The 25,045-nt window shown below is 38.8% G+C and overlaps 1 protein-coding gene across 2 annotated transcripts in view; it reads left to right on the top strand.

Annotated features, from left to right (window-relative positions):
- LOC120784942 (histone-lysine N-methyltransferase SETD7-like) overlaps positions 1-25,045 on the top strand; it is a 26,249-nt gene extending 1,204 nt beyond the window's left edge. The window contains exons 1-15 of one of the 2 annotated variants that reach the window (XM_040119094.1): positions 4,416-4,493; positions 4,577-4,660; positions 5,621-5,750; positions 7,440-7,641; positions 8,167-8,356; positions 10,802-10,883; positions 10,999-11,116; positions 11,533-11,690; positions 17,790-17,943; positions 20,320-20,421; positions 20,876-20,935; positions 21,703-21,834; positions 22,451-22,597; positions 24,433-24,490; positions 24,565-25,045. In XM_040119094.1, coding sequence (XP_039975028.1) covers positions 4,606-4,660; positions 5,621-5,750; positions 7,440-7,641; positions 8,167-8,356; positions 10,802-10,883; positions 10,999-11,116; positions 11,533-11,690; positions 17,790-17,943; positions 20,320-20,421; positions 20,876-20,935; positions 21,703-21,834; positions 22,451-22,597; positions 24,433-24,490; positions 24,565-24,674 — 1,698 coding nt within the window. In that variant the 5' untranslated portion in view covers positions 4,416-4,493; positions 4,577-4,605 and the 3' untranslated portion in view covers positions 24,675-25,045. Of the gene's footprint in view, positions 1-4,415; positions 4,494-4,576; positions 4,661-5,620; positions 5,751-7,439; positions 7,642-8,166; positions 8,357-10,801; positions 10,884-10,998; positions 11,117-11,532; positions 11,691-17,789; positions 17,944-20,319; positions 20,422-20,875; positions 20,936-21,702; positions 21,835-22,450; positions 22,598-24,432; positions 24,491-24,564 lie in introns of those variants that run through there. The other variant, XM_040119095.1, reaches the window with a different exon arrangement.

Here is a 25,045-nt window from a genome sequence, read left to right as displayed (position 1 = left end):
CATTCACCATTAGCATTTATTTTGTCACTGCCTGTGTAAAAATGCCTTAAATTGTACATAAATGCTTAGACAGATTATGAGACAACAGCCCAGGGCCATAGACAAGGAAAGCCCCCCCTACATAGGACCAAGACCAATAGACCTAAACAGAGTTATTTTTTTGGTACATTTGGTCATTTTCTGCCCCTTCGTAGTGATTTTCAGTCTCTTTGTAGTAGTTTTGTGTCTCTTAGTGGCCATAGTGTCACTCTTTGTAGGATTTGAAAAATGGTGGGTTTAAGGTAAGATGCACAGGCCATATATGTGTGTGTGTGTGTGTGTGTGTGTGTGTGTGTATAAAAGTTAAGAAGACAGCCTTTGGTCACCTCCAGGTTTATCTGTGATTTCTCTGTCACCTAATAGAAAGCAGAGCTAGCTTTTGACAAAAACTTGCATTTTTTCTGATTTTGTCAGATGACATTGTGATTAAACAGTAATGATTTTTTTCAGCAGTGTAGCAGTTTGGAATTGACTATCACAATTCCTGCATCAGCCTTATTTAACTTGTCTGTTACCTGCCTGGTCTATGTCTGCGCTTAGGTCCTCTTTCCTGTTGGCTTATACAGTATTGTGACATTACAAACTGGCCCGAATGGACCCAGCAAACAATCCCCAGTACAGTCTACCATTTTCCTTTTGAGGGCTTTGGTATCACAGAGGAGATATTTCTAAAGGAAGAGCCAGGCTTCCTGGAAATGGTTCGCTACCTTTAGGAAACAGGACCCTGAGTTTGCTAGGGAGATAGCCTTGGGCCTGTTCAAGCTTGCATCTCAGTCAGTTTGCTTGCCTGACCTTGCCCCTGAGATGGCTATCGTCCTGCAGGAAAACCCCCAGCAGTCGCCTTTCCTTGGAACTTGCCTCACTATTTTCAGAGGGTATACTTGTGTATGCCCCAGAAGAAAGCGTTTTTTCTCAAAGACGTCGGTCTTCTCGGTTCTCCAGCTTTTCAGCTTCTGAGCTGCCCAGCCTCTTGGTCTCTCAGCCACAGAGCCTCCACTGCCCAGTGTCATGACTGACCTCCAACCGATGAGTCAGCTGTCTCTTCAAACTCTCAGCCTGTTCCTGAGCTGGCCATCCCTGCCAATGCCCAGCTGGCTCCTGCATCGGTCAGCCCAGCTGACGCCTAGCCTGCTCCTGAGTCTGCAACCCCACCTACACCCAGCCTGCTCCTGAGTTGGCTGCCCTGGCTGATGTCATGCTGGACACCTCTGTTGTCAAGTCATCTGTCTGCCCTACACCACAATTGCATGAACCCCCTGAAGACGCTTTAGGTCTACAGCCAGTCACCCTTAAAAATGCCCCAGCTTACCAGTCATCAGTCCTGCTCCCCAACTGCCAGCCATCCTCTCTGGTTCCTCTGCCCCTCAGCCACTGGTCGCCTGCGCAGCCAACGATGGTCTCCAGATGCTGCTCACCTGTCTAGCACTCCAGCTGATGGTTGCTCACCCTTGTCTCCAGTCGTCTGCCTAAGACCTCAGCCATCCACCTGTCTGGCCTCTCAGCCATCCACCTGTATGGCCTCTCAGCCATCCACCTGTCTGGCCTCCACTGAAGGCACTACTGGGTAACTATTGGTACCTGCCTGCTTTGCACTTAGGCCACTGGGTGCCTGCTTTGGTCTCCAGTTTTCTGCCTGTCCTGCATCTTGACCCAGACCTCAGTCACCTGGTTGCATTCCAGAGGAGTCCTGCCTAAGATGTTGCCGCCACGGCCCACCAGAATGGCTCTGCCTTTGCTGCTGCCATCCTCCAGAGAGCTCTCCCCTTGTCTTTCCGCTGCTGTCTTTCCGTGCAGCTCTGCCTTTCTGCCATGCCACCTGACTACACTCCAATGTGAATCTGCCTACGCTGCTGGCCTCCCGAGCTGTTCTGTTCAACTGTTCTGCCTTCTGATCTTCCCTCCGAGCATCTACGCCCATCTATAAATAAACCCTTTTTATATTTTGGTGAACTGTGACTGTCATTCATGCTGTAATATTATCCAAGGCCATCATCTTACAACAGTACTCCAAATACCTTCATACTTTGTTATTTCATTGATGTTATAAATCTGGTTGTAATATAATTATAACTAAATTTAAACAATCATTTCACTAGGTTTTCGATTTATTTTGATCATTGTAATTATTAATTAAAATTGCAAAATTTGTGGTTAATCATTTATTAGATTATTATTATCATTAATATTATTATTTATGAATGATTTTATGAGACTGATCTGAATTCTCTGATTGCATCTGAATTAATACACAGATCAAATCACTGGTTCATGGCGTGGGAAAAGGATAAAGCACAGTGGACAGTAGGACTGTTTAAATTAAATACAAGGCAGCTAGACTCAACTGTTGTACTACTATACTGTGCACTGAGTGAATAATGTGGTTCTGGTATCATTCTGATACCCCACTCAGACCAACACAGCAACTCAAAACTCCATCTGCCAGGCATCATTTGCTTTCGAGAGAAAAGCTTAGGGAAGATGTTGTGCAACACATTTAATCTGAAGTGAAGAAGTTTATAAGGCATACACTCACTGAGTGCTTTATTAGGAACACCTGTACACCTTCTTATTCTGACAATTATCCAATCAGTTAGCCAATCATGTGGCAGCAGTGCAATGCAGAAAACCATGCAGATACAGGTCAGGAGCTTCAGTTAATGTTCAAACATCAGATTCTCAGATTGTTCTAATGTTCAAACATCAGAATGGAGAAAAAAATGTGATCTTAGTGACTTTTACCATGGCATGATTGTTGGTGCCACATTGGCTGGTTTGAGTATTTCTGAAAGTGCTAATCTCCTGGGACGTTCATACACAACACTCTCTAGAGTTCACTCAGAATGCTGCCAAAAACAAAAAACATCCAGTGACCAGCAACACCTTGTTGATAAGAGAGGTCAGAGGAGAATGGCCAGACTGGTTGGAGCTGACAGAAAGGCTACGGTAACTTAGATAACCAATCTTTACAGCTGTGGTGAGCAGAAAAGCATCTCAGAAAGCACAACACATCCAACCTTGAGGTAGATGGACAGATGTGCTCTTCTACAACAGTAGAAGAGCACATCTGTCAACCAAGAACAGAAATCTGAGGCTGCAGTGGGCACAAGCTCACCAAAACTGGACAAATGTACCTGATCTGATGAATTTGGATTTCTGCTGAGGCACACATGATGGTAGGATCAGAATTTTGCATCAGCAAAATGAATCCAGGGAGCCAACCTACCTTGTGTCAACAGTCCAAGCTGGTGGTTTAATGGTGTGGGGAATGTTTTCTTGGCACATTTTGGATCCATTAATACCAATTAATCATGGTTTGAATGCCACAGCCTTTTGGATGTTGTAGAACAGGAGATTGGCAGCATGAATGTGCAGAAATTATGTGATGTTATCACGTCAACATTGGACCAGAATCTCATAAGAATGTTTCCAACATCTTTAAGAAACCATGCTACAAAGAACTGAGGTTGTTTGAGAGCAAAGTGAGGCCCTACCCAGTATTAGTATGGTGTTCCTAATAAAGTGCTTGGGGAATGTACATTATTACTATTATTATTATTTTACATATTCTAATATATATTAGATATATTGTATATATTATATATTAGAAATGTATTTTTTCTGACAGAGTGAGAAGAGGATGGGGAGTGATGGGGAAAAAAAAGGTTTACTGTAGGACCGGTTTTCTTGTTTTCAATACTTGGTTATGTTTGTATCTAGATATGTAGGTGTGTAAGTGCACTATATGTGCATTATCATTCATACAGTGTTTATATCCAGTTGTGTGTGTACAATGCTTATGCTTGGATACCTGTAAATGTAAATGGCTATATAAGTTTAAACAGTATATGTGGGACTAGGTACATATATATACACACACGTGAACGTATCATTTTATCCTGATTAAAAATTCTCAGGAAAAAAAGAGAGAAGGTCTTATATTCCCAAAACAAATATCTTTCCAAAGTGGGAAGGTCCAATTGTCATTCTCTGATCACTAAATGAGCCCATTCCAGCAGGGGGGACTTTGATGCCCGAGGATAGGGAGGGGAAATATGTCACCTTGTTTGTTTTCATATAAGGGAGAACTGACTGATGAAATCAGAAAATCTGTTTAAAGAAGTGAAAACTGGGTTTCAGTAATCTACAATATGACCTAGCGTAATTTATCACAAGAGAAAAAAATACTGCATAACTGGATGATGAAGTCGATAGCCTCACTTTAGCTGATTTCAAATAAGCAAAGGAAAAAATGTGCCTGTTTGACTCCGACTTGAACATTTAAATTAACAGTGAAAACTTGTAAAGTCAGGTTCGGCTAGAAAGGATTGTCGGTTGTCATAGATTGCTATGCTCAAATGACGCCCTATTGGTGACAGGAAAAACAGTCAGACCTGTGGTGAGGTGATCCAGCAGCATGGACAGCGATGATGAAAATATAGAAGAAGTTGTGGAAGGTAAGCAACAGCTTACATTTTCTTTCACTTTTGTGTAAACGACGAATTGGAGGCTATGTGCGACATTTCTTTGCTTTCTTCAGATTCTGATATCAGTCCTCCATAAATCTCCATGAGTCCGTCTTACAGTGGGCCCGGTAACTTGAAGCGCCAGGGACTTTATTTCGGTAGGAGACCTGCTTGACAGGCGCCTGAGTGCGGTCCGCGTAATTTCTGTGTCCCGCTGCCTGCGTGGCTACTGGAAATGTTTGACTGGTCAGGAATTTCAAAATAACACGAAAGGTTTAATTTTTGTTTTTAACTGTCTGCTACACGTGCAATTTATGATAATTAGCAACACTGTAATACATGGATAGGTGTGGTGTGTTATGATACTTTGTATCTCGTGTACCGAATTAGACTGCGAATGAGCATAATACTATTGTTAATGTTAGAAGAACTGAATTAATGAAAACTGTGGAATATGACACACATTCCTGTTTTTTCTGTGTTAAAGTCCTGTCATTCCTGCCTCTGTTGGGAAGGACACAAGACCAATAATTGCCCAAAGGGCATTCAAAACATAGTAAGCTCAGAAAGAATGAGGGTCAATGGGCAGATTTCAAAACATCTTAAACCACTGTTGGTTTGAGAGAGAGATAGAGATATAGATATATAATAGATATAGCTATATGATATATATTAGATATATATATTAGATATAGAGAGATAGATAGATATATATAGATAGATAGATATATAAAGTTACTAAGAGAAGTTTTTTGTTTCTGGTTGACAGGGCTAATAGGGTATTTGGACATTATGCTTCTATTTCATCGGAAAACTGAAAACACTAAAGCTGCACTAATCCATAATTTTTATATTAACAATGAATCAAATGACCATGTGTAATGTAAGGGGTCAGGCATTAAGCATCTTTTGATTTATTGTTTTGGTTGTATGACCCTCAGTTTACTGTTTGGTTAAGTCAGATGTTTTCTCAGGACTTGGTGGAGACCAAACCAGAGTTAAAGGAGAGTGGATATTGCTTTGAGTCTGTTGAGTCAACTGTGAGGAGCCATGAATGCATTCAGTTGAGTCAAATCACCAGACTTAAATCTACTATGTGTGTGAGTGTGTGTCTTTAGGTCCGCTGGATGAAGATGGTCAGCCCCATGGTTTCTGCACAGTGACCTACTCATCCAGTGATCGTTTTGAAGGACACTTCACCCATGGAGAGAAGAATGGCAATGGCAAGTTTTTCTTCTTTGATGGAAGGTACTGTAAAGATTAAACAGAAAAAATGTAAAAGGTTCTTGACTGTTATGACTGTTTATCAGAGTAAAGCATTTTAAACAAAGTAAAGTAGACTAAGAGTAGCATTTACATTCATAAAGTATGCAAGCATGTTTTGCAAAATTATGACCAAGTGTTAGGCATACTAATCAAATCACTGGTCAAATCACCAGTCAAATCACTGGTTCATGGCATAGGAAAAGGATAAAGCACAGTGGATATTATGACTGTTCAAATTATTTACAAGGCAGCCAGACTCAACTGTTGTACTACTATACTGTGCACTGATTGAATAGTGCTGTTCTGGCATCATTCTGATACCCCCCTCAAACCAACACAGTGACTCAAAGATCCATTTGTCGGGCATCATTTTTTATGCTTTCCATAAAAAAAACTTAGGAAAGATGCTGTGCAACACATTTAACCTGAAGTGGAGAAGTGCATAAAACATACACTCACTGAGCATTTTACTGGGAACACCTGTGCGCCTACTTATTCATGCAATTATCCAATCAGTCAATCATCTGGCAGAACTGCAGTGCATAAAATCCTGCAGATACAGGTCAGGAGCTTCAGTTAATGTTCACATCAAACATCAGAATGGGGAAAATGTGATCTCAGTGACTTTGACCATGGAATGATTTTTGGTGCCAGATGAGCTGGTTTGAGCATTTCTGACAATGCTAATCTCCTGGGATTTACACACACAACAGTTTCTTGAGTTTACTCAGAATGGTGCCAAAAACAAAAAACACCCAGTGAGCTGCTGTTCTGCTGCGGGATATGAGTTATTGATGAGAGAGGTCAGATGAGAACTCGGATAACCACTGTTTAGAACTGTGGTGAGCAGAAAAGCATCCCGGATTTCACAATAAGGAGTGGATGCACTTTAACAGCAGAAGACCATGTATAGCTCTTTTGTCTTGTAAAACATACTTCTGAAAACAATTCCCCTAAACCTTATATTTGATTGCCTTGCCCCCTTTTCCATTCAAGTACAATCCACAGCTGCTTACCTAAGCTTTTGTATGGATGCAGTGGATCAGGCAATTCCAAACGAGCTAATAGGCAACTGTGGTAATCATATCACCAAGCAAGGGTGGAAGCGGAGATGAAATAGCCTGCAGACCTGAACCACATATATGGATTGTCGGGAAATGCTAAAAAAAATGCCCTTGTAACCAAGTGTACTCAATCTAATTATAACATATGAGATTTGCTCTTGAAGCAACTTCCTCAATTCTGTTCTGAAAATTTCACAATTTTATCCTTTCACCCCCTAAATATTATGATGTTTTTTTTTTTTCAAAATATTGCCACTTTAATCTCAAAATATTACAACTTTCATTTTGAAATACTACATTTTTTTTCTTGAAATATTACTGGTTAAGAAAACTTTTTTCTCATAATGAATTTACTTTTTTCTAGGTATTCAAACTTGTTCCTCCAATATTGTACCTCTTTATCTCAAAATATCAGAAAATTTCATCAGTATTTTGACTTATCTGGTAATGTTGTTAATTTTGTGTAGAAATAATACTTTTTTCTCATAGCATTACAACTTTTGCTAGATTTGATTCCCAAACTCTCCGACTTCTAAGCTTGCCTTGAGGTGATGGAATTTAAACTTAATTTCACTGCAGCTGCCTTTTGTCTTTCCACTCCCCACAGTACCCTGGAGGGTTTCTATGTAGATGATGCTCTGCAGGGCCAGGGGGTCTACACATATGAAGATGGCGGAGTCCTCCATGGGACATATGTGGATGGCGAGCTCAATGGGCTTGCTCAGGAGTTTGATGGAGAGGGCCGCATGGTGTTCAAGGGCCAGTACAAAGACAACAACCGCTGTGGGGAGTGCTGGGTGTACTACCCTGTGAGTCAGCTCACTGCTCACTACAGGACTATGGTTACACTATGGTCACTATAGTGTATAACAGAATTCAATTGCAGAATTCACTCAGTAACATGAGTTCAAGCTCTTCTGTGGCCATATTTAGGAAGTATTTATCTTATCATTAGGAGTTCTGTATGGCACTAAATGTTCTTGAAAGCCTTATTTAAGACAAGAATCAACCAGCGCATGAATTCCACACATACAGAACATTGTATTGGGGCAGCTGTGGCTCAGGAGGTAGAGCGGGTTGTCCACTAACCACAAGGCCGGTGGTTCGATCCCCAGCTTTTCCAGTCCGAATGTCTGCATGTCCTTGGGCAAGATACTGAACCCCAAATTGCCTCCAATGTATCATCATATAGGAAAAAAGCGCTGTTTGTATAGAAAAAGCGTTGTATGAATGTCTGTGTGAATGTGGCAAAAGTGTAAAGTGCTTTGAGTGATCAATAAGACTAGAAAAGTGCTATATAAGTGCAGTCCATTTACCATTTATTGTGCATCTAGGATGGCGGCTGTGTGTTTGGGGAGGTGAATGAGGACGGGGAGATGACCGGTGAATCTGTAGCGTACATCTACCCAGACGGACACACAGCTCTCTTTGGAAGCTTTGTGGATGGGGAGCTAATTCAGGCTTGCCTCACCACCCTGATCTCGAACGAGAGTGGGAGGCCACACTTTGAAGTCACACCAAACAGTAAGTACAGATGTCATCATCTGTCAGTGCTAGTTTTAGGTGAATTTTTAGGTGACTTTTGCACATACGCTTCAGAAATTATTGGATCTATTCAGCATTGTCCCCTTGACATCTTTCTGTAGTGTGAGTTCTTCTTCCACCCACATTTAAAAAGAGACCTGCTACATGTTTTGTCCAGATGCTGCAGGCTATAGCCACATACTTAAGCCATTTGAATCCATGTAATATTTAGATGCTTAGATTTTATGATGAAGTGTTAAAATACCCTCTTCTCTTGAATTATTAATCAGCAACAAAGCCAATCAGTTGTTATCACTTTTTTCAAATCACATGCTGTCTTTGTACTTAAGCACCACTGAATAGTTAAGGTCTTACAGGAAATTGACAATCATACATGCATCAGGTGTGTAGTCCAAATTGTCAGAGCATTTAACTTGAGCAGCTTAATGTTCAATATAAAAACATAAGTAGAAATACAATATATAGAATATGTTGCAGCCTTATGCTAAAATCATTTTAAATTCACTCTTACCCCTTATCAGTCCACACTCAGTAACCCCAAAATGAGAAAGAGAAAACTGAATTTTAGACATTTTTGCAAATTTGTTAAAAAAGAAAAACTTGAATATCACAGTGACATAAGTATTTTGGACCCTTTGCTATGACACTTGATATTTAGCCCAGGTGCCTCCCATTTCTCTTGATCATCTTTGAGATGTTTCTACACCTTGATTGGAGTCCACCTGTGTTAAATTCAATTGATTGGAAATGATTTGGAAAGGCACACATCTGTCTGTATAAGGTCTCACAGCTGACAATGCATATCAGAACAAAAACCAAGAGCAGATTGATGAGGGAAAATTACTTTAAATGATTTTAGCATAAGGCTGCAACATAACAAAATATGAAAGAAGTGAAGTGGTCTGAATACTTTCTGAATATAACGTACACTTCTGTATACCTTATTGACATCACATGCTGGTGGCTCTTTAAGCCACACACTCTTCATCATACAATGAAAGACATGAGCTGTGTCTGAATTAAACCCCATATGTTACATATTGCACCATGACAACTTCCAATACTTGTAGTATGAAGTCTGCTTTTTACTAACAATACTACAATGCAATTCTTCACCTGTACTATATGTGTAACTTACTGACACTATACCTGTGAAGACATGGAATGATGTTGATTCATAAGTGTCTCAAATCTCAAATCTCTATTCTTTAGGGATTAGTAAATGAGTGAATGAGGGAGTGATTTTGAACAAAACTGTGGAATTATGCCCTCTAAATCTCACACTTTTGACATTGATCACATGACCGATCAGCTACGTGAAAATGCTTACAGTGAATATGCAAAATGTAGCACATGGTGTCACAAGAAATATATAATATCCAAAGACAGTCATAAAGTCTAGGTTTTGTCTGACTTCAGGTACTCCTATACATATAGATAGGTGCATAAGTATTTGGGTAGTGGCACAATTTTCGTAATTTTGCCTCTGTACACCACCGCAATGGATTTGAAAGGAAGCCATCAAGATGTGATTGATTTAAGAATTACAACCATTTTTATACATAATCCCTAATTTTCAGAGGCTTAAAAGTAGTTGGACAAATGACAATTCATCAGTTTCATGGCCAGGTTTGGCCTGTTCCCGGTTTATTTCATGATATATTAAGCAGATAAAGGTCTGGAGTTGATTCCAAGTATTGAATTTGCATTAGGTAGCTGTTTATGAGAACTCTAAATATGAGGAAGGCCATCATTAGAGGGAAAAATCAAAAAACATATTAGCGAGATATCAGAAACTTTAGGAGTGGCCAATCCAACAATTTGGTACATTGTTAAAAATCACAACATCTAACCAGATCAAGAACATTCTCAAGGAGGTAGGCGTATCATTGTCAAAGTTTACAATCAAGAGACGCCTTCAGGATTGCCAATTAATGTCTCACATTTAGCACGGTAGGGTTGCAATTAATGATTATGTTATGTTATGTTATCGATTAATCTGCTGATTATTTTCTCAATCAATTAATTTTTGGTATATAAAACAGCAGAATCACATTTTCCTGGAGCCCAAGGTTATGGTTTGAAATGTCTTGTTTTGTCTGAAAAACAGTCTAAAACCCAAGATATTCAGTTTACTGTAAGACAAGGAATTCCATCAGATGCACATACTTCAGAGGCTGAAACCATAAAATTCCAAGTGTTTTTTCTTGAAAAATCAAAAATAAATCAAAGTAATTGTCAGTTGATGTTCTTTTTATTGACTAATCGATTAGTAATCAAATGTGATGTGCTGGAAACTGATGAGTCACACTGTAATTCCAGTCAGGTTGTCCTCTGCAGTTCTGGCTTATATGTATTTTATTTAATGGAGGGAGGCAGTTATGGAAACAACTGGACTATAACATGACATACTCTGTTTTTAAGGTCCTGTGTACTCATATGACAAGTCCACATCCACCTGTATCGCCACCCATGCTCTTTTTCCTGACCCATATGAGAGCCAAAGGTGGGTCAGCTTTATACATGCCCCTATCCTGATAATTAGTGAGGAGATTAGAATAACACTGGAGCCACTTCATGACTGTTAATCATATTGTCAATATATTGTTTCTGTCTCTCAGGGTGTTTGTGGCAGACTCTCTGATTAAAGGAGCAGGACAGGGCTTGTTCGCCAAGACAGATGTTGAAACGGACACTGTGATGGCTTTTTATAATGGAGTACGCATCACACACACTGAGGTATTACACACAGGCCAAGTAAAGAAAGAGATAATTTTATCATTTAGTAATTCACAAATAGGTTTACTTGTACCCCAGGGGGTATTTCTGCAGTTGCTAGGATATACGTGGAAAGATTCTGGAGTCGCTAAACTAATTTGAATAACTGAATAATAAAAATATCCTTTTAAGTCAGCTGGAACACCTGAACCACCAGTGTTGAAAATGGGAATAAACTTGTTAGCAGGCAAGCAGTTGAAATAGTTAGCTAAAAGTAATGGATGAATAATTGATATATTTTTAAAAGTAACGGATAAATGAGAAAATGTTACATTTTTGCCACCCTTTACACGTCCTCAGTTTTCTTAGGTTAATTTTGAAGTATTTGTACTAACTGAACCATTTGTCTGTCTTTCATGACTACATGGACTCTTCAGGTAGACAGCAGAGACTGGGCACTGAATGGAAACACAATCTCACTGGATGAGGACACTGTGATCGATGTCCCTCAGCCATTTGACCAGACAGAGAGATACTGTGCTTCTCTGGCTCACAAGGCAAACCACTCCTTCACTCCCAACTGCAAATATGACCCGTGAGTACAAACGGAAGAGAGTCATACATTTTTAAATAAGATTCAAAAGTTTGGGGTTGGAACTTAATTCTTGAACCTTAAAACAGTAGTTTACAAAACAATCTCTTCACAGTCTATGTTGGCTTAAAGGATAGTTATGGTTCATTACAGCCTGGCATATTTCCCATACACGTGTCCACTGTGGCTCTATGGCTCATGCTAACTTTGCCCTCTCCACAACCGTTGTAGAGATTTGGGGGAACTAGGACCCCCACAAATCATATATATTAGGGCAACCTGTGTGGGCCTCCAACAGATTTCCAGATAAACTTTACGTGAATCATTTCACACACTTATCTATCAGTCTAACCAAAAGTAAACACATAAAGTATTTGCCTGTAATGGTCATTAAAGCCAACTGCAGAGGGATCTACATCGGTGGCAGTTGAGCTGGCTGACCTAAACACCCTGCATACAACTATTCTGAGATGTCACGCTCTTTATTTTTGGACATTTTTACCTGGGGCAAATTATTGAATACAACTAACGTTTTCTCTCAGATACCGTTGTAATTTTTGCTCATACAGGTCCGGGAATATTACAAGATGCTAGCGTTTATTGCTGGTGGGAAACACACATCTTACAGTGCATTTAGAAAGGATTCAGACCCCTTCACTTTTTTCACATTTCTTTAATTTTTGGCCTTATGCTAAAATCATTTAAATTCCATTACATTGACATAAGTATAAAGACCCTTTACTCAGTGCTTAGTTGAACATGTAGGATACCTTTGAGAAGAACTCAAGAGACAGATTTTTTGCATTCCAGGCTACCCCCCAAAAGATGCACACCCCCTTTTTTTTCCCCACAGTTGTAAATTAGTTGAGAGTCCTTTAGGCTGCTCTAGGTATTTACATTCAAAGATTATCAAAAACCTCTTGGAGGAAGCAGAAGCCCAGATTAACAAATAACTGCTAACGGCCATTGAGAGCTGTGGTTGAAGTCACACAGGATCTGCTAGTAACGGGGCTGCACCCGGCTATGCCCCTTGTTTGACCACAACCTTCCTTAAGCCTCCATATAGAAGAATGGATTATCCTTCAGGATGAAATTTAAAAGAAAAGGGAGCTCAACTTCACTTTTGGACAAACAGACCCAAGGATGGAACTATCAAATTAAAGTGTGGGTCTGAACACATAACTCAACAGACCCAGACATTTCAAAGTCCCCCTCCTTCTGATTGTCTCTCTCCTCTGATCCTAAAATGCTATAATGTCACTACCTTATTACTTTTCTTATTCTTATTATTATGTGTATATTTGTATTCTTACTAATATTAGAGATTTACTACAATTTATAGCTAAGTTCTGGAAGTTGTATGTCTAACAAACTTATGTATAATATGTCAATAACCCTTAGAGGTAAAAATGTGATGTTTGGTCATCAGGGCATCAGGACGCCAGATTGTTATTCACTGTTATTATTTAATAACAAAATACTGTTATCTAGGAAATTCTTGAATAAAGCATGTGACATCTGGCCTCTACTGGGTAGCCAGCCCAGAAGGGTGTAAGCGTGACACTGCCCCCGGGAGGGTGAGTCAAGCACAGGTTGGGCAGGCTTCTCTCTCAACCTCAAGCCCAAAACTACCCCTATAAAAGACCTTTATTAGAATACAAATTCAGATTTGCTTTGTTAGCAGTGCTATAGGTATCCCATTCTTTCTCTGCGTGGCTCAGCTAATCTCAACTTCAACAGAATCTTCACCTACAGTCCTCTGCTCCTCCACCATCACCTTCTCTCCCACCACCAAGCTGAATCAGCTGTTCCACAGATGCGCAAGTAGTATACCTTCTTTTCTGCTAACCAGGTGAATTCAGAAATTACAATTGGCTTCTTAATCCAAACGTGATTCTAAATTTACCACTGTTTTATCAGCTGCTTCGCTCCCCTGTTACAGACTTTCCCTGCCAAACTGTAGTTCTACAGTCATATAGTCATTGGTTGCATTATTGTGTGTGTAGTTAGGGTGTTGTTTTATTATTGTGTCGTTCTGTGTTAGTGTGTGTGTGTGTGTGTGTGTGTGTGTGTGTGTGTGTGTGTGTAATAAAAGATTTACGTATAAATTCATTGCCTTGGTTTTCTGTAACTTACTTTCAGTCCCTTTACACATCCGCTTCTTTTTTGCTTGTTTTACCTAAGTTCAGGTTAATTTTTTCCCAAAGTTAAATTGTGCATTACAGACACTCTTGACTGATCACCAAGAGAAACAGTTTAATGAGCGTTATGATGATAATTCTGATTAACGCCATATTTCCCAAATTAGGGTAATTTTTGCTTATAAGCACCTTTGGCAGTAATTACAGCCTTGAGTCTTCTTTGGTTGGACGCAACAAGTCTTGCACACATGGATTTGGTGATTTTCTGCCATTCTTCTCTTCAGATCCTGTCTAGCTCTATCAGGTTGAATTGGGATTGTTTGTGGAAAGCCATTTTCAGGTCTCTCCAGAGATGTTACATTAGGTTTAAGTCAGGGGTCTGGCTGGGCCACTCAAGGACATTCACAGAGTGGTCCCTAAGCCACTCCTATGTTGTCATAGCATTGTGTATAGGATCATTTTCCTGTTGGAAGGTGAACTTTCGGCCAAGTCTGAGATCCTGAGCGCTCTGGACCAGACCTTCATGAAGGATATCTCTGTACTTTACTCCATTCAGCTTTCCCTCAACCCTGACCAGTCTCCCTGTCCCTGCTGATGAAAAACAATGCCACAGCATGATGCTGCCACTACTGTCCTTCATTGTTGGGATGTTACTGGGCAGGTGATGAATGGTGTCTGGTTTCCCTCCAGACATGACACTTAGAATTGATGCCAAACAGCTCAATCTTGGTTTCATCAGAACAGAGCATCTTGTTTCTCATAGTTTGAGAGTCCTTTAGTTGCTTATTGCTAACTCCAAGCGGCTTTCATATGTCTTTTAGTGAGTGAAAGCGTTTAAACATTTCTTGCAGTTATACTGCTGGAATTAGTATCATATGTGGACACATCTATTTTTCCAAGTCTGGAATCAACAGGTCCCACTCTCTACAGCAAACGTTTTTCCACCTCAGGCACTACCAGTTTCCTGAGGTACTTTGTCTTTCAGGATGGAAGTTAGCATAATGGCTTTCCAGGCGGATACTTGCTGTGTTTACCTTGGGTCCGAATCTCTGCAGCAGAGGTGGCGAGTGCAAATGCCATAGAGTCAAAATGGCATTTATGGGAAATACTTTAGGTTGAAATAACCGAAACTATCCTTTAACCTAAACTAACTAAAATACACTATATTCCAATTATATTTACATTTAACTAAAATTAAGTAAACTTAAGAGTGGAACTGTGAACCTTGCTAAGAGGTACACCAACATGAATGCAAAGGTTACATTTTTTTACTGGTTCAGTTGACTTTTTGTGGAGGTGTATACGGGAAAAACAACAACTTTATTCCCTAATCCAAAACAGATTTTAAAATCATACCGACAAACCAATATTAAGTCATGTTAGATATAACATTTTGCTGATATTTCTTACTGAAAGAGTCAGGTCTAGTCTGACTTGTTCAGGCACATCAGTGGATGGCAGAGATCAGCAATGAGAAAGAGAAATTACATTATACAAGTCATTCAACTCTATGAGTGATAGAAAACACTGCTTACCTTCTTAAAGCGATCTCCACTGGCTACATTTTGTTAACCAGGTACTGCGAACCCTTTGATTTTAAAAATATAAAACTGACTTGAATTGATTTGACTACATGTGTTTCCTAAAGATGCATTTAATAGGGATTCTTATAATAGGGGTTCAAAAAGGTTCACTTCAACTAAAAAAAAATGTTGTACTTGTGGAACTTTATAATTGGCCTTAAAGTAATTGCAAACATGATGTTGCTAGCAAACAATTTAATTTGTAATTAAATTTGGTTTATCTCCTTACTGTAGCTGCAAGATAAAGAAGGACATTAAGTAAATAGTCCCTTTATTTCCATACTGTTTTCTGTTTCGGTGTTAATTTGACTTTTATCTCAACTCAGTCCCCCACAATTTTTTCATCCAGTAAATTTAAGTAAACTATGACCACCCCACTGATATGTGATGAAATGGTTGAAATTGGTATCCCGATATTTATAGGATATTTTTCTTTATGTATATATGTATATATGTATATGTATATATGTATATGTATATATGTATATGTATATATGTATATATATATATGTATGTATATATGTATGTATATATGTATGTGTATATATGTATGTATATATATGTATGTATATATATATATGTATGTATATATATATATGTATGTATATATATATATATATATATATATGTATATATATGTATGTATATATATATATGTATGTATATATATATATGTATATATATATATATATATATGTATATATATATATATGTATGTATATATATATATGTATGTATATATATATATGTGTGTATATATGTATATATATATGTATATATATATATATATATATTTAAATAATTCATTTGGATAACAAAATTTCAAAGTAAATATATACCATGGTGTTGTTGTAGTAGTAGTGGGGGTTTTTTATTATTGTTTTCTCTCTTAAAATAAAGGAAACATGGTTCACTGAAATACATACAGTAGATACATAATCACACCACTGATGCATCCTCCCCACTTCCAGTGTTGTTCACAGCGTTTACAGGGAGTACCAAGAACACTGATCAATACAGAGACAGGGTACATACACTGTATAATACATACCAAATATAAGTATGAAAACACAACCTAAGCATGTAGGGCAGTTTGTACTTTTATATGGAAAAAAGGAAGAGTTAGGAACATTAAAATGATCTTTAAGGTCCTGTAATGTAAGCAGACCTTTTTGTTAAACTGTATCTTTTAAAGAAAGGATACCCATTTTAGTCTACTCCACCATTACCATATGTAATCAGATGAATACCTATAACACCTCTAAGAAGGTCATGTTTATAAAATATTGGAGTAGCTACATGCACTCTACTGTCAATTTTTATTTCCTGGCATGCTAAGTGCCATACTATAAGGCTATTGCTAATAATTGTCCCAAACTTAGTTTTGGCAGCTTTCAAGGGGATACTGGTATACATTAGATCTGGCAACCTATAGGGGTGAATGATTATCTTTCTTAAACGCTGTGCAGAACAGGTCCTGGTGATGTGTTAAACCATTCACTTGGAGAATGGAGAATAAAAGGCCAGTAATATATTTCCAAATATTGTACACCCTGGCCTTCCTTTAATCTTTGTAAAATTGAAGTTTAATTCATGGCCACTTTTCCTTCCAGGTAAATTTATTTGTAATTTCATGCAAGTTTTTCCAAAAATCATCTAGAGGAGCAAGAAGTAAAAATGTTAATTTAATCAAAGAAGTACACTCTACTACACTGATATCTGGCCTCTTAATGAATTTGGAATTGTAATCCTTCTCACAATTCAATGTAATGTGATAGATGCCTTTATAGTTTTTAACGGGCTGTTATGTGTAGAGAAAATCAATAGTGGTTCTACTTTCAGGTGTAGAAGCTTAACAGTTGGGAGATCCTCATTAGTGAATGGCATCAGTATAGATTTTAACCAGTTAATTTTAAATTCTGACAAGAGATGGAATTCATCAAATAGTGTTAATATATGACATACTGAATCAGCAACTTTTTAAGAGAGATAAAAACATCGTCTGCAAAAAGAGATATGTAATGTTTCCAGATATAATGGTTACTGGCCCATTTTCTGTCTTTGGCCTTTTGCAAGATTAAACCTAGGAGAACCAATGCCGGTGAAACGGATTAAAAACTGAAGCAGTGGGATTGATACAGATAAATCCTTTCCCAAAGCTCATGCAATCCATAAAAAGAGCAACTTGAACTGGTCAAATGCTCTTTCTGCATCCAAGGAGAGAATAGAAGTTCAAACAGTTGTTATTTTGAATCTGTTATATGCAATAATCTACATATATTATCTGACTCCAAGTGTGGTTTTATGAATTTAATCTGATCTGCATTATGATTTGTTTCTTGGCTGAACTTAAAAGTTTGTTTGTTTTTTCTGTGCAGGTTTGTCCATCCTCGTTTTGGGCCAATCAAGTGCATCCGAACATTGAGGGCTGTGCAGAAAGACGAGGAGCTAACAGTTGCCTATGGCTATGATCATGGGCCAACGGGGAAGAGTGGCCCAGAGGCTCCGGATTGGTACAAGCAGGAACTAGAGGTATTCCAGCTGAGACAGGCGGCTTCCACTGGCCAATGAGAATGCAGATGAATACCTCTGGAAAATAAAATAACCCTCTACCTTTGCCAACACCTTACAAGACTCCTGGAGTATTATGGCACTTGATATCCCCTGCAGCTGCAACCCACACTGTACATATTTGAGAAGTTACTATGCTTCATATGGTATTCAAGTAGAATACTGCTTGACCAATTCAGTATGATTGGAGGCCTTGGAGATGTAGCGCCAAAAGCAACACAAGAACTATGCAAGAAACCAAATTTTATTATAGGAGACATGTCAGTAGGTGGAGGTGCAGTTCTGTCCAGTGCTATCATTTTCATCCCTATTACTCATATAGGAATGATATTTACATGCTCATAATTGGTGCTTATAAATTTAAGGTTTGATGACAAATTACTTTAATTTCTTTCAAACTTTACTGTCAGTATCTTCATGTATTTGTCAGTAGTTTTACTCAGAAGCTGCAGTTTACAGGGCTACCCTTGAGGTGTTGAGTTTAACAGCACTATTTATATATATATATATATACGATATTTATCGTATTTATCGTTTAAACACACTTCATTTGAACTTATTCAGCGGGCCCTATCGATACAATAGTGTGCAAAAGTTTTAGGCAATTCAGATGTTTAGATTCTTCTCCATCACCAGTCCCATCAGGAAGGCATCTGATCAGTCCGAGTTCATTCTGCAGCAGGACAACGAGCCCAAACATACAACCAGTCTTAAAGAACTATCTTAATAGACAAGAAGAATAAGGAGTCCTGCAGCATATGGTCTGGCCCCCACAGAGCTCTGATTTCAACATTTGGTGCTGTTTTAAAGACGAAGGGTGTTCATACCAAATATTGATTTGATTCACTTTTTTTTCTGTTTACTGCACTTTGTATGAAGTTAACTGATAAATAAAAACTTTTCATAGCATTATTTTTGAAAGCATCCTGACTACAGCATATTTTTCACAAGTGCCTAAAACTTTTGCACAGCACTACACATTTAAAATGTAACTTTATAGTACTATACACTTTGGCTTACATACAGCTTATGATATATACAATTTATATCAAAGTGACTAGTTGTTTATAATATAAGTTGGTAAAGTACTGTATACCCTGAGATTTGTAGAGGTGATTTGTAACTAAAGGATTCTGGGAGAAAAGAATGGATGGTCTACCACTATAGTATAGTAGTAGTATAGTAAGTCCAAAATATATCCCGATGCCGCATTTATCATATAATGGACATAGTTTGTCAGTATTTATGCCATTGCTGCAATCTCAAACTTTAATTAATCTAGTGTAGTGTTTAATAGTGCTATCAGTATTTAAAAAAATTCCTGCACAATTGGAAACTACATTTTAGTATTTTAAAATGTAAAGTTTGAAAAATGTAGCTGCACTACTACAAGTACTGATGTTTTATGTGTAGTTTTTAATTTGCAAATATATTGATATTTTAGAATCAAAATTATGAGCTGACAATGTTTGAGCATAAAAAATGCTATGAAATGCTGTTAATGCAAATGAATTACTGCAATGCTAAAAGCTAAATACCTTAGGATAAATCCAAATTTAGTATAATTTCATTTAAATGTTTTCATACACCCAGTGATACAAAGGTGAACTAGCTTGAATTTGGCTAATATAGAGTACCATTTATTTTTTTGATTAAATGTGAGTGGTTTTTTTAACATAATATTTAGTCCTTTAACAATTGAGTGATAGGTTCACACGAAAACATTTGCTGGTAAGTATCTGGAATGAACGTCTATGTGATGGTACCCACGTCGGATGTACAATTGTTACATTTATCACAATAACCGTATTTAACTCTGACTTTCAAATCCATATATTTGGTTGAGACAAACGGTGTTTTTGGACCTTGTGTTAAGGTTTCTAAATTCCAACGTAGGAGAGGGGGCGGGGCCAGCAGCCTGAGCGTCCCAACTCTGGGCAACAATAACCAATGCACCTGCAGCTGGTCAGCCAGGTTAATGGATAAACTTCCAACCTGCAGAACCAGCGTTGAAACCGGCTTGCACCCCGGAACATAAACACCACGGGAAAGAAATACTGGAAGTGGGGCCTTCTGGAATGAAAACGAATACATTTTAGTTAGACATTAGTCATTTGCCGTAGCTGTGACCACCGGGACCGTTTCTGATACCGAAAGCCCACAAAACGAAGCCGAGCATCAAGCTAAGCTGAGGACCAACTCATAAACTAATGTTGAAGTGTGACCAGGGTGCGGACTGCTAATACGGGACTTTTTAGCTGGTAATACACGGAGATGGACAGATACAGGTACTTCATTTTTAACCATAAGAGCGTGCTCGTCCTTGGTATCCTCCAGGTGGCTTGTTCAGGTGTTTCTGTGGTCTGTGGGTTTATGGACGCTGTTTTCCGCAAGGATACCGCGCTGAGTACCACCAGGACACCGGTATGGGGAGGACTGGTGAGATATTGGCCCTGTATTTGAAATTCTTGTCAACAGGTTATCAGCATCCGTTCGTTAAATCGATAAAGACACTTGTGGACTAACTGTTATAACGAATGATACTGTCCGTGTTGTGTTGGCAGCAGGTTTCTTTCTTGTGTTGTCTTGACCCATGACGTAACAAATTTAATTTCCGTAATTAGCTTCATTTTGGCATATCGTCAATTATTACACATTGCAATCCTGGCGGTTTTACTGTTTAAAATGTATGCAAGAACAAGAACAAATCTTCGAAATTTCCAAAATACTGAATAGAGTCTGGTAAGAGCTAACGGGACATACTGGGGCTTAGCTGACATTGGGACATTTAGTTTTCCAGTATTAACGACCTGTTGAATATGTCTGCACTGGCCCTTGTTCCTGCCTGCTGCGTATCTGTCATTTCATTCTGGACATGTTTACTTTTTTTAAGATCATGGCATCTCCAGGTGTTTTGGCGCTGTTTGCCTCCCAAAGGAAAAACTCCGTTTTGGTAAGTCTTCAAAAGACAAGGTGCCCCCCCGCCGCCTCTTTTCCATTACTTTCAAGTTCTTTTTGGTTCTCCAGGAACAGTAGGGGTACTACCACAGACACTTGGTAAGTATGTGGTTTTCAGCACTGAATTTATAATTACATAGAGCACTTGATTTATTTGATTTAGCACTTTGATCTACCTGTAATATTCCTATGGGAAACTTATCGAAGTGCTCTACCTTATCTCAGCAGTGGTGTGCACATATCAGTCTTTGGCAAAGACACAGAGAGGCAGGGCTGTTGTGTCCGAGTTTGTTCCCCCATTAATTCCGCTTTCCTCTTCCCTTAACCTGAAACCCATTTCCCATCTCTATGATGGCTAACCATAACCCTACCTACAGTAAGGCCTAACCCCAGCTGCACAGGGCAACACTACAAGGAAAACTGTTTGAATGCAGGTCACTAAATTATCTGTGCACATTGAACACTGGCCTGTGTCACTGTTTCTCTTTTTATACATAAATTTATTTCTTAACAGCTTTCATTATTTTTTGCTCTCCATAATTATAGTTTACTACAACAGTAAGACTTGGTCTCATGATGGGAAGGGCATGGCTCATCACTATATAATATTAGTAAAATAAAGCTAAAAATCCTATTTTGAGCATGTTCTTTACACTGAATTGAATATTAAGGAATTACGAATAATGTATCAGTTAGAAAGGGAGAAACACACACACACACAGTATTGTTTCCTTGGCTGAACTTGGCCTCCTGTCCCTGCAGGTGAGTGTGATGGTGGTAGCAGCAGGGCTCTCCTGTGCGGCGGCGCTATTCATGTCAGGTTATGTTTGTCTGACACTTGCCTATGGGGAGGAGGATGAAGACGTCTTTCACCACCATAACAGTCCGCAAGTGGTAACCACCGCACACATGCATTTGTAGATGCGCTATGACAAAAGTATTCCCTTAGGTGATACCCAAAATTTTATTTATTAAAGCGTATAGACCTTCTTCATATCAGACTTCTCAAACCTAGGTGTAATTAATAACATTATTTGTGGCTGCATTCCATTCAGTAATAACAGTGTCAGCTTCCTTGTATTAAGCCTGGCTTGCTTATTGATAAACCTAAATTGAACAGAGGCATCATGAATGTTGTTAGTTCCAACATGCAACATAAGAAAGGTTCATGAGGTTTTTTTATACAAAGTTTTAATTTTTTGAAATTTAGGCTAGCAGAATGAAAGATGAATGATAAATTAGCTAACAATACTTTTTTTTTCATTTTTTACATAGGTGCACAAACTTTAATTTCACATCATTGTAATTATATAAGTCAACTGCAAACTGCTTTACAAGCTCAAATAAAACGCTTAGACACACTGTTGGACAAGTAATCTCTGGGTGTGCAGTGCAAAAACATCAAAGCTTTGACTTCTAAACACAGGCTTTATACATAAGTTTTATTTCAAACACGTGTATTTCATACTTAATGTGCTGTAGTGACATTTTTCTTTGTGTCTCTGCTCAGACATTTGTGCTTCATCGGATGGTGAAGGGGGCCAATGCTACAATCCTGCTGACCTGCACCATCAGCCTGGCTCTTTCCTCTGTCATTGGCTACGTGGGCTGCCGCAGTCTGCCCTGCTGTGGCTGCTATGATGCCAGAACTGGACTGGTAGGGAAGAACGCAGCTCCTACAACTGGCATTAAAAAGAGTGAAAACAATCCTAAATTTTACCCATGATGCATTGATCGTTCACTAAACCATGCCTTTCATAGTTACCGTTGCTACATCTGTCAAGCTTTCTGTTGTCACACTACACGTGCAATTTACAGTGATAGTGGCAGATTTACAGGCCAGAGGCTTAGTAATTTTTGAAACAATGAGTACTTGATTTCAGACAGGTAGACAAAAAAAAGCTTCTCATTTCTATCCAGCAACCAACAGTTTTGTAGGCTCAAATGTATTATGTTGCTGGCAACTTGTGTAGCTGTACCTAGCTAGCTAGTTAAGCTAATGTTTGTTCATGAGGTGACTGTTGCTGAATTATTTTAAAACAAGAACACTTAATTGGTTTTAAATATGCACTTGATAGCCTCATACGGTGACAAAGTTTAAGGCACAAAAACTGAAGTGATGATGCTTTCAAATTAATGCCTTGAATAGTTTTTAGTTATTAGTGAACTTCATACAAAGTGCAGTAAAGAGTAAAAACCTAAATCATAGTATCTGCCGTGACCCCCCCCCCCCTTAGCCTTTAAACCAGCACCACTTCTCCTTGGGACAACTGCACACAGTTTTTCAGGTTCTTGGCAGGTAGGTTGTTCCAAGCATCTTGGAGAACTTGCCACAGTTCTTCCATGGATTTAGGCTGTCTCAGTGTCTTCTGTCTCTTCAGGTAATCCCAGACTGACTCCATGATGTTGAGATCAGGGCTCTGTGGGGGCCAGACATTCTGCTACAGGACTCCTTGTTCCTTTTGTCTCTGAAGATAGTTCTTTATGACCCTGGATGTATGTTTGGGCTTGTTGTCCTGCTGCAGAATGAATCTGGGACTGATCAGACGCCTCCCTGATGGGAATTACGATGGAGAAGAATCTAAACATTTAAAGTTCCTTAAACTTATGCACAGTGCTGTAATGTACTGTATATATCATGCTAACACACCAAGGCTAAAGCTGTATGTCCCAGATAAAAAGTCAGCATCCTCACAAGCTGATCCATGTATAAGACATGGAAATAAGACTAGCAATAATGTATTGCAGGGTAAAGGAAGTCAGCCCTGGTATTATAAGGAGAAGCATAAAATCAGACTGTTACGCTGTTCTAACATAATCCTGTTCATCTGAAAAGAAATACTATACTTTTTCTAGTTAAAAACACATACTTGGAAAAGCAAGTCTGAGGTGAGAATAATGTATTATTGTTTAAAACTTTCACCCGTGTGTTTCAGTTTTACAAGAGAAGAAACTTTGGTAATGAGGACTAACCAATGTGTTTTGCAAAAAAAATGCTATCTCATGTAAAGAGTTTGGTTCTGGAGTATAAACATTCACATATCCACCAAAAAGCAGGACGGAGCCACTAACATTACCCGAAACTCTAATACAGTATCATCCAGGTCCAGTTTCAGTCCTGCACAGGGCCTATGAGGTCCTAACATAATCAGCAACCCTACGAAATCATGTATTTAGCTATTGATATGCTCCTTTTCCTTGGAAGTAATGCTACATTTAGCTGTACCGACTAACGTTTAGGATTGGAAGGTCGCAGTTTGAAGAAGGGGTTTTGCAAAGAGAGAACAGCAGTCAGACTGCCTACTCCAAATACCAGGATCCCGCAAATCCCTCTGTTCACGCAACGCTGTTGTCAGATAAGAACTTTTGCTCTGAGAACAAGGCTTTTTGTAGATACCAGTGATTATTATCTCCAAGGATGTGACTTTTTTTTTTTGTTCAATCTTATGACCTTTCTGTCTCATTTACTTTGTGTGTTCCTGCATGTTGTAGGAGACACTGGTTCCTCAGTGCGACCCTGGAGACACAGAGATGGTGTGTACCTGGCAAGGTAATTTGATCTAAAATTTACCTTCGGTGCAGCTGTTGCAGTCAGTCTGTGATGTAATTCTGCTCTATGTTCAGCAGGAGGTGATGGCGGGCTTTTCCACTCTCCAGCTCAGTCCACTGACCAGGGCATAACTGAGGAAGAGGAGGGACCCTCCAGACTGCCTCCATACAGCAGACTGACCTAACACACAGCCACATCAGAGACTGGTCCTTAACAGTCTTGTTTGTTCTCTTCATTCCAGTGAGGGGGAGCATGATTAATGATGGGGTTACACATTTTTTACTTTTTGTGGATGGACTGAAGCACTCAGCAGTCTTGAAAAATGGGAACATTATATAAAGATATCTTTTATAGAGATATACAAGTAGTGTGCTACTGATTAGGCATAGCACTTTGGACTGCGGCAGCATCTTTATTTGCTCTTTGACGGCAGATTTCATTTAAACTGTACCAAATCTGAACACCTGTATATGTGACATGTAAGGACTGAAATTTTGTTTGTTCTAAATTTATACATAAATCCTTAGACATTTTATGTGTATTTAATAAATAAAA

This window comes from Xiphias gladius, chromosome 23 (assembly GCF_016859285.1).
Source record: "Xiphias gladius isolate SHS-SW01 ecotype Sanya breed wild chromosome 23, ASM1685928v1, whole genome shotgun sequence".
Lineage (NCBI taxonomy): Eukaryota > Metazoa > Chordata > Actinopteri > Istiophoriformes > Xiphiidae > Xiphias > Xiphias gladius.
The sequence above is the reverse complement of the archived record's forward strand: the minus strand, read 5'-3'. Positions and strand labels throughout refer to the sequence as shown.